Genomic DNA, 10,604 nt, shown 5'->3' on the forward strand with positions numbered 1-10,604 from the left:
CTGAAAAGATTTGAAAGACTAGCAACAGACCAATTTCCCCCAATTTTTAGAATTTGTTGTAATATTTGTAGCACCATTATTCAATGGTGCTGCCACAACTACGGAAGTGGATTACTATTAATCAAGTCTGTCAGAGCAAAGTAGTCTATTAGGCATCAATGTTTTAACTTGTTTTAGCTGGCACATGTGATTTTTAGACTTGGTGCAGTCTTTCCACTTGTTTTCAGAGCTGCATAAAAGTGGGGTTAATGCATCAAAGAATCAAGCAAAAATCAGGTAAAAAAAATAAATCAAAGCCTTGCTTTTCAGACTTCTAAGCAAAGGATTTCAAGACCAACTTACACTAGTTTTTTTCCAACAAAAATTAGGACTTTGTCTTCCGGTCCCATCTTTTGGATGAAATCAAAAACATAATCCTTCTTCTCCTCTTCTTGTACGATAAGAACAGCTTGTTCAACAGAGTTCACCGCCTTTAAAAAGGAATCGAGTTAGCTCAAACATTCAAAATCCTATAAACCAGCTGGAAATTTTTGCCATTTCAGGAAGTCAAATCATAACGGAAGTAATCACTTCAAAGAAAACAAAACATCAGGACGAACATTAATGCTTAGTAAAATATTCCACATTACACTAGTTCTATTGGACAGCTTCCATCACATCACTAAAGAAAAGCATCCGCACTCACGGCTAAATCCAGAGTTCCCACGTACACCATCATAGGGTCTTTGAGGTAGGACTTGGCAAGACGTCGCACACCAGCCGGCCAAGTAGCACTAAGGGACACAATGCCAAGTGATGCATTTTTCAAATAATCAGTATGGAAGACCATTCACAATAGTGAACACGGTCCCAATGACACATGCTCAAAGCAGACAAAATACCAATCAAGTGTGTTACTGTGTACACATTAAGTTACTGCGCTAAGTCAATTCGAAGCAATACTTTTAAGAATTGTGATAATGCCATCAATCGAGGTCACTTTGAAGGACCGGCCTCACTGCCAATTTCTACCTAGGCTAACGGAACTCCACTTAGCTTAAAATGGACAACCTTAGCCTCACCTTGTCATTATAGTCTGTCTGTCTGGCCGGATGTCCAGGATAATCTTCATGATCTGAGGCTCAAAACCCATGTCCAGCATGCGATCTGCCTCATCTAAGACCTGAGAACAAAAGCACAAAAAGGACTGTTGGTGCATCTTGACAGGTCATACCTCATACAACACCACTGTCCAGTATTAGTTCCACAGTACATGTACAATCTTCAGAAAAGATTCGAATTTCCAAAAAAAGATTTCATTGGAAAGTTAAAATAAGCTTTAACCAAACCTGAGATACAATAAAGACTAAACAGATAACGGCCTTATGAGTGACCTACCACAGACAATATGACCCCACCCCCCAAAAAAAATAAACACAGAAAAGTACAGTAAGGTTACAGATCATTTCTGGTTTTATAAATTAATGAACCACATGCATTTGTGCTTTTCACACTGCAAATAAAAATTAGTTGTCAATGAGTGTTTTACTTACTCACTGAAAACTATTCTTGAGTAAAGAGTACTTTAAGTTACTTGGCAAAACCTCAATGTAGAACAGTAAATAAGATAATGTATTAATTAAAAAAAACAAAGTAAGAGAAAATCATTCATGATGAGGAAATGCCATACCAAGTATGTTATGCTCTTCAGATTTATATACGCATTCATCTGAAGGTCATTCAGTCTTCCCGGTGTTGCAATGATGATGTCCACTCCTTGTGTCACCATGTTTATCTGGGATTTTCGGTCTCCTCCTCCATAAATACAAATGCTAACAAAATTAAGAGTATGCATTACATATTAATGTGTAAAATCCAGCTGTACTTATAAACTTACAGCCCTCAAATGGTTTTCCAGAAATCTTAGTAATTTCTTGGAAAAGATTAGCAACACCGAGACAAATTAAGGAATGCCCGCAGAGCTCAGAGAAACAAGATGCTGAAGAGGACAACACCAGGGATTCTCACAAGTACAATTTCATTTCCAAGGAATGGAGGTGTAGTTACAGTGCCTTGCGAAAGTATTCGGCCCCCTTGAACTTTTCAACCTTTTGCCACATTTCAGGCTTCAAACATAAAGATATAAATTTTTTATTTTATGTGAAGAATCACCAACAAGTGGGACACAATTGTGAAGTGGAACGAAATCTATTGGATTTTTGAAACTTTTTTAACTAATAAAAAAATGAAAAGTGGGGCGTGCAAAATTATTCGGCCCCTTTACTTTCAGTGCAGCAAACTCACTCCAGAAGTTCAGCGAGGATCTCTGAATGATCCAATGTTGTCCTAAATGACTGATGGTGATAAATAGAATCCACCTGTGTGTAATCAAGTCTCTGTATAAATGCACCTGCTCTGTGATAGTCTCAAGGTTCTGTTGAAAGCGCAGAGAGCATCATGAAGACCAAGGAACACACCAGGCAGGTCCGTAATACTGTTGTGGAGAAGTTTAAAGCCGGATTTGGATACAAAAAGATTTCCCAAGCTTCAAACATCCCAAGGAGCACTGTGCAAGCGATCATCTTGAAATGGAAGGAGTATCAGACCACTGCAAATCTACCAAGACCTGGCCGTCCCTCTAAACTTTCAGCTCAGACAAGGAGAAGACTGATCAGAGATGCAGCCAAGAGGCCCATGATCACTCTGAATGAACTGCAGAGAACTACAGCTGAGGTGGGAGAGTCTGTCCATAGGACAACAATCAGTCTTACACTGCACAAATCTGGCCTTTATGGAAGAGTGGCAAGAAGAAAGCCATTTCTCAAAGATATCCATAAAAAGTCTCGTCTAAAGTTTGCCACAAGCCACCTGGGAGACACCCCAAACATGTGGAAGAAGGTGCTCTGGTCAGATGAAACCAAAATCGAACTTTTTGGCCACAATGCAAAATGATATGTTTGGCGTAAAAGCAACACAGCTCATCACCCTCAACACACCATCCCCACTGTCAAACATGGTGGTGGCAGCATCATGGTTTGGGCCTGCTTTTCTTCAGCAGGGACAGGGAAGATGGTTAAAATTGAGGGGAAGATGGATGCAGCCAAATACAGGACCATTCTGGATGAAAACCTGTTGGAGTCTGCAAAAGACCTGAAACTGGGACGGAGATTTATCTTCCAACAAGACAATGATCCCAAACATACAGCAAAATCTACAAAGGAATGGTTCACAAATAAACGTATCCAGGTGTTTGAATGGCCAAGTCAAAGTCCAGACCTGAATCCAATCGAGAATCTGTGGAAAGAGCTGAAAACTGCTGTTCACAAACGCTCTCCATCCAACCTCACTGAGCTCGAGCTGTTTTGCAAGGAAGAATGGGCAAGAATTTCAGTCTCTCGGTGTGCAAAACTGATAGAGACATACCCCAAGCGACTTGGAGCTTTAATCGTAGCAAAAGGTGGCTCTACAAAGTATTAACGCAAGGGGGCCGAATAATTTTGCACGCCCCACTTTTCATTTTTTTATTAGTTAAAAAAGTTTCAAAAATCCAATAGATTTCGTTCCACTTCACAATTGTGTCCCACTTGCTGGTGATTCTTCACATAAAATAAAAAATTTATATCTTTATGTTTGAAGCCTGAAATGGGGCAAAAGGTTGAAAAGTTCAAGGGGGCCGAATACTTTCGCAAGGCACTGTACTTCTGGTTACAGTTACCATAGACCTGTACCATCTTTAGACTGAAGTCCTCAGTTGACAGAAGTGTTATAATAGGCATTTAGCTTCCAAAGTGCCTTCGCGTAGAAGATTTGAGAGATGTTTGGGTTGGACAGGTAGGTTCTTGCTTCAGACAACACCAATGAAGTAGCTGCTCATGGAGCTCATCCACACCCTTATACATTTATGAAACAGCATGCTTTCCTTGCCATCAGTTGAAACACAGAATCAATACCTTGTGAAACCTTTGTAGGTGTATTTGGCACACTCGGCCTCGATCTGCAAAGCCAGCTCTCTGGTTGGAGTGAGAACCAGCATTCCAGGACCATCGCGTTTCTTCCTTGAACTTAAAAATACACGTTTTCCAAAGTCAGCATTAGTACAACATTTAGAATAACACAGGTGACTGCTCAGGCCAGCAGCAGAAAGCAACTTTTTTTTTTGTTATACTGGCAATGACATTGCGATACATTAGAATTTACACATTAGATTAAATTAGACAAATTATTTAATTTAATTAAATGACACATGAAATACATTAGATTACACTAACAAGATTAAGAGGGAATAAAATTCAAGCAAACTCCTAAAACACAAATTCCACTGTATTATGTAAGTGATACTGTATGCTATACTGTGTATTTACTTTTATAGTTCTTTGAAACTAAGAAATACAGCCAAGAGATGCACTTCAAAATAAGCCATTCCTGTTGTAAAAGTGATAAGGAAACAAAACGAATCAGACATGTTATTAGGTTTAAAAAAAACACATACACAGGCTGCTGGTCCATATGGATGAAGCCAGGAAGAAGGTAAACCAGGGTTTTTCCAGTCCCAGTCTGGGCTATTGCAATTAAATCAATCCCCTTCAGTGCAACTGGCCATGCCTGTGACTGAGAGATTAACTTGGCTGATTATTTTACAGTACTAACGATCCACACAGCTAAATGAAACACTGAAATTGAGAAAAGATTCTATTAAAAAGTCATTTTAAAGGTTTTAAAAAGTACCAATGTAGTGAATATAATGATGAATTCCATTTTACTATAACCAGTACCCAGATGCTAACTGAAGACCCTTGTGTGTTCACTGAATTCTAGAAAACACATATGTTTCCTCTGTTATGATTACTTTACAGAGATCTTTAAGATATTTTCTAAGCGAGAGATTATCCAAACTGTAACTCAATGTTTTGTTGTTAGTTTATATTTCATCAGGGGTATGAATGTGGATGTCATTGCGTCTTTACATTTTGTTTTTCATTTAAAGACTTGGAATTGATACATTGTGAATGTAATTCTGAATATTTCCTATATAACATAAACAGTATTTAAGAATAAGGGAAAAAAGGTAAATGCTCAGTGAGGTCTGGATTACATTGAGTGATGATGTGCCTCAAGAAAACATGTTAGAAACCACCTTTACGTGATCTATTCATTACATACCTAATTACGTGTGGGAAAAATGTCAAAGTGTGCTATTTCACAATTTCATAATCTTAAGAAAAAAAAGTACGAGAATACCACCTAACAGAAAGTCAGAGTGTGAGATAAAGAATGTTTTAAAGATTTTAAAAATGCTTAAATTGTGCTAGGTGTATTTTAAACATTGCTTCTTAATGAAAGGTACAGTATCAGGCACCTTTATGGCAGGCTTTATTGTTGAAATTCCTGTTAACAGTGTTAAAGAGCGTTACCTGAATGGGTGTAGGCTTTTGGAATCCCACTTGGAGAATATTTTCCATGATTTCCGGATAATGGTGAAAAGCTTCCTCAAATGTTCTAACTGGATTTGGAATGGGACGCTTTTCTCCATCTTTCAAGTCATCGACATAAATATTGTTGTTCTCCTTTCTGTGAAGACGTAGTACAAGATATCAAACATACACTTGCCCTAATGAACAATCAACAGGAACATTGATGTTTTTTTTTTTTAAATAAGGATTTTAAACATTTGTAATTAACTCCATCGTTCTCCAATGCTCATTAAGTGCTTCAGAAGAAAAATTTACTGGTTTGAAAATAATTCAGAATAACTCTACCTGATGTATTTTACAAAGTTGTTCACAGTACTCCTGTGAAGGCATAATTTAGCCAACTTTATAACCCAAAATTAGTGGATATGACAGAGTGAATGGTACAAGAAGCAGAAGCAAAACTTTCTAAGTCTGCAATCCTGTATCACGGGTACAATAGCACTTAATAGCTTGAAGCAAAGTTCCCTTATCTTTTTACTCTTCCCGCTCTCCATTTGCAATGCTAACGACAATCGGGGGCTTTCCAACAATGGATCAATTCTAAAATTAAAATAAGTGCATAAAAATAATTCTGCTGGAACTAAATTTCTTCTCTGGTGTCCTAGTTTATTCAAATAACCTATTACAACAGTAGAGTGTATATCTTGTCAAGATTTATATGAATTCTGAAGAATGATGCTCCAATTCTAAACAAAGCAAGATATCTTTGTTCAGCTTTGCTAGAATGGAAGGGAGCTTCCACGAAACTTGTATATAACCAAATTAACTTTATGCCAATTAACAAAATTGACATTCTACTGCAGAGCAAGTGGCCTGATTGACGTCTGTCTGCATGAAAAACTGAAAAATACACAAATACGCTTACTGAGCAATTTGAATTCTATGTCCCAATGACTCATGCTCTTGTTCAGTCAAGTGGAATTCCCCCCCCTTCCACCTCAGCATTATGGAAAGTTACAAAAGCACAAGTGAAGTGAGGACAATCAGTTTATACAGACACAACACACAAGAGTGTGTTTCAAATTTACTGCTCAGCTTGTTTAAACAAGGGGGGGATTCCATCACCGCCAACACAAAACCTCACTTCATTTTGTCAGCTAACTTAGATTTAGAGAATCCCTCACTAAACATTTAACAGCTGTTTAAATGACAAATTAAGGCTAATTAAATGCAAGTATCCAGGGGTCATTCCAAAAATGTAAATGTGTTTAGGACACCTGAATTCACTATACTGACTGGGAATGGAGAGAGTAGATGAGTTGGACGCCAAATGGAAGTGATCCTGCGCAAGACATCAAAACCATCTTTACCTCCACTTTTCCACTTCTTCTGCTGTAAGATTAGTTACGCTCTCTGCCTCAATGTAGAACTCCTTTTTTACTGGCGGGAGATCTTTAATGGGAAAAATACAGTATAGCTGAAAAATATTAATCCAGCATCCTCTTAGCCCTCCTACAATAATCTACAGGTAAAAAGTTGATTACTTTATAATTTAATACTTACATAATGGGTCAAGTCTGAAGTGAAACCATAATGCTTTGCTTTTATGCAATCATAAATCCAATTAAAACATTTGAAGGCTTAATATAAAAGCCTTTTCTTTAAGGTGAAATTTATAAACCTGAAGCTTTCAATTGATTTTATTATAAGATCGTTGCTGCAAAATATCTTCTATCCTAGTCATAATACTTTCTGCATATTAGCCAATGTAATGGTCACAACAGAAGAAACTACAGCTATGAGGAGTAAAACAAAACTTACTTTCCCACTTCATCGCTTCATATCTATGACGGTTTTCTCTCAAAGAAACCCAGTCTATTGGCGGTGCTGCTGAAACCTCTGTAGACTGCACTGCTGCTTTACTCCAGCACAACTCCTTTCTTCCACTATTACAGGTGTCCCTAGAGCCTTAACAAAAAACCAACTCATTTAGTGAAGGCAAGAGGTTCTAACATAATACCTTGCCTCCTGTACGTGTCTCTAACCCACCATGGTCAAAACTGTAAGAAAACTTTCTACATCAGTCACCTCTTCCGTAGCGCGAGCCATCTTCCGAATTCTCGGACAAGAGCTCATCAATCAGCTCTTTGGCTTTCTGTTGAGCATCACCTCTTCCATAGATCTGCACCTCACCTTGGTATTCTCCTCTATTTACCTGTGCAAAAGGTAGAGACAAGTATTTTGCTTGGATCTCAAATAATATGACTTGTTCTGGAGGGGGGGCAGAATGTTTTTTGGTGATAAGTGATAAGAAGGAAAAAATATATTTTTTTGCACCAGATTCCACAGCATTATTGGTATCAAGTAAGATGAATCCAGAACTTGGGTTGGCAGCAGGCACTTTAGCCCTTTCTGAATATGGATTATATGGATTTTCTAACCATAAAATCAGACGTGCCAAACTTCCTGAAAGGTCCATCTTTTTCTTAATTATGCCCCCTTTTTCTTTTTACATTATGAGTTTCTCATTACTATGTGATCGCAAAGCTCAGTTAGCTCTCACTCCACCGGTAACTTCCTTATTAGACATTTTGAAGGGGTGACAGCAACAATATTTCTGCATGTGCTTGCAGAATTACTTTACTGTGGTCCAGGAAAATTAAAATCCTAGATCCAGTTTCACTTGGGTGTTTTTCAAAAATCAAGCAATTTTCCTACAACTCTAAGCACAAACTCTTTGACAAAACAATTTTTTACAACAATCACAGGAAACTGGACAAATGCCATGAACCTCCAGGAATGGAGAACCAATGTGTACCGAAGTTTCTGCATGTGATGAAAGATCACTTGCTTTGAACGACAACTTGGTTAGTGACATCATCATAGTATGCCTTTCATGCTGCATAACCTCAGTATACCACAGCAGCACATCCAACAGTGTATTGTAATGAAACTTCAGCAACCAGTGATAGCAAATAAGTTGCAGTCATGCAGAATAAAAAGACCATAACGGTCTCATATATTCCACATGAATGTCATTTTCTCAGCAGTGCGGTGGTTAGCATTGCTGTATCCTAGTGCTGAGGTTCTGGGTTCAACCTGGACCTGACCTGTTATCTCAAAGGAGTTTGTATGTTCTCCCCATGTTCACATGGGTTTCCATCTACAGTCCAGAAACATACAGGTAGGTTAAATGGCTTCAGGGACAATTGGCCCTCATGTGCCCTGTAACGGACTGGTATCCCTTCCTTGTGCCCACTGGACAGGCCCTTTCTCTGCCATGACCCCCGAGGAAGCACTCAGAAAATGAATGGATGACAGCAATCTGCAGAACAGCACATACCTATGAATCACACTGCAGCTTGCTCATCAGATTACTAGGTTACTTTCCAAACTGTGAGTCAGGACAAATCTTTCTAAGCAGCTAAACAACACTTTTTGAAACAAGATCTATTAACCTACTTCAATCTACAAGCATTGTAATGTTTTGCTTGTATATTGTAATAGATGGTTGTTTTGAGCTTGTAACAGTGAAAACACGGTATATTAATAGGTTATTCCCGCATGTCTTCGCTGGAAATACACTGCTACGGCACTGATGAACAGTACTTTTTAGTAATACCATGGATTTACTCAGTGATAAACGTACTGGTCTTCCCAAAGGTTGGATTCTTTTAATTCGTAAAGGGTGTTATTATCAATGGATAATAAAAATAAAATCCACTTCCACGTTACCTTTATTCTTGTTCCGGTAGTTTCTTGTAGTTCACGGATTTTCATACCCCCTCGGCCTGTTTTGAAAGACAGTTTTACCTAAAGATCACGAAAGGCGCTTAAAAACATATGGCGTACCTGAAAGACACTCATTGCCCCATGGGATGTTTCCATAATTTAAGGGGAGAAAAGCACAAAACAACAACACTATGGATCGTACCTATTACTCTCCCGATTGCCGAGTTTTCGATTGTAAAGGTCAAGGCTGCAGTCGATTGCGATTTACTTCTCTCCCCAAATCGAGATCCGGCTCTGTTCGCACCGTCGCTGGAGCTCTGCCAACTTGGCTGCCACTGGAGCTCAACTCGCTCCCCTCTTCCATGTGGCTTTGGTGGACCCCATCCCTCTTTTCTCTCAAAACGACTGTTTTTCCAGGATTGTACCGGCTTCCATTCCCGCTTCTCAACTTTAATTACACGTTGTGTCTCGTCATCGTCCGCTTCCCAATCCGACATTGCGGGTGCTACCTGAATATGCCACTCCTCTACAGGTTTGCAAGCACGAAGATCCCCCCTTCCGCTTTACCTTTATTGCAGATTACACTCTTTTTCGGCTCATTACTGCCACCTACAGAAGTGGAGTAAAAAGTGCAACCACTAAAGTATATATTCGGTTCAACGAGGTGAGTTAATCTAACACACAAAAAAACGAGTTTTTCAATTTTTCAGGAATTGTTGCTGTTTGAAGTAATTTATGTTGCTAAGAGTTCATCAGGAACAAAAACAAGCTCTATTCCAATAGTTGGGAATAGTTTTGTATCGTCATCGTCTGTTTCCCAATCTGACATTTTGGGTACTATGTGAATATTCCGCTCTTTTACAGGTTTTCAAGCACGAAATATGCCCTTTCCTCTTTTGCCTTTTTGACAGATTGCACTTCTTTTCAGCGTATCACTGCCATCTACTGTCTCGGAATAGAAAGTCCCATAACTAATGTCCAGATTTATACCCATGCAACATATGCATATCTACATATCTCTGTACATATAAAAAAAAGAGAGACTTTCCGTAAGATCTCCATTGTACCAGTACATGTACCGGTTACATATGGCAAGAAAGTTCAAGTTCAAGTTCATATCATCACATATTGTGTGATTGTAAGAGGGTGGTTTAAGTAAGATCATTAAACTACATCACTGTGGATAAAGGCATAAGACAGGTTCCCAATAAGTGGAGGTTAATCAGCCATTTTGTATGGCTCTATTGCTCTGTAGTGACAATGTTGTCACTTTATGGTTTCTGGCATCAAATCCCTCTGTGTGAAGTTATCATTTTCACTAGGTTCTTTGATTTCCTCCCATAGTTGAAAAACCCGTTGTCAAAATCATTAGCATTGTTAATTTGCCCCCTATATACAGTACATTTCATATATGTGTCTACGTAGGAGAGAATGTGTACCTTTTTGTGCCCTGCAACAAACTGTCCCATGACAGGCCCATGA

General features: G+C 38.7%; 1 protein-coding gene across 4 annotated transcripts in view; it reads right to left on the minus strand.

Annotated features, from left to right (window-relative positions):
• ddx43 (DEAD (Asp-Glu-Ala-Asp) box polypeptide 43) overlaps positions 1-9,987 on the minus strand; it is a 25,457-nt gene extending 15,470 nt beyond the window's left edge. For 2 of the 4 annotated variants that reach the window (XM_088610328.1, XM_088610327.1), the window contains exons 1-12: positions 9,325-9,986; positions 9,126-9,181; positions 7,479-7,605; positions 7,212-7,358; positions 6,761-6,842; positions 5,391-5,547; positions 4,469-4,587; positions 3,930-4,040; positions 1,670-1,811; positions 1,062-1,162; positions 686-773; positions 343-470 (exon numbers count right to left, since the gene is read on the minus strand). In XM_088610328.1, coding sequence (XP_088466454.1) covers positions 343-470; positions 686-773; positions 1,062-1,162; positions 1,670-1,811; positions 3,930-4,040; positions 4,469-4,587; positions 5,391-5,547; positions 6,761-6,842; positions 7,212-7,358; positions 7,479-7,605; positions 9,126-9,181; positions 9,325-9,619 — 1,553 coding nt within the window. In that variant the 5' untranslated portion in view covers positions 9,620-9,986. Of the gene's footprint in view, positions 1-342; positions 471-685; positions 774-1,061; positions 1,163-1,669; positions 1,812-3,929; positions 4,041-4,468; positions 4,588-5,390; positions 5,548-6,760; positions 6,843-7,211; positions 7,359-7,478; positions 7,606-9,125; positions 9,182-9,324 lie in introns of all 4 variants that reach the window. The other 2 variants (XM_088610330.1, XM_088610329.1) reach the window with 1 other exon arrangement.
• Between the last annotated feature and the right edge of the window lie 617 nt (positions 9,988-10,604).

This window comes from Lepisosteus platostomus, chromosome 17, assembly GCF_059453375.1.
Source record: "Lepisosteus platostomus isolate fLepPlt1 chromosome 17, fLepPlt1.hap1, whole genome shotgun sequence".
Lineage (NCBI taxonomy): Eukaryota > Metazoa > Chordata > Actinopteri > Semionotiformes > Lepisosteidae > Lepisosteus > Lepisosteus platostomus.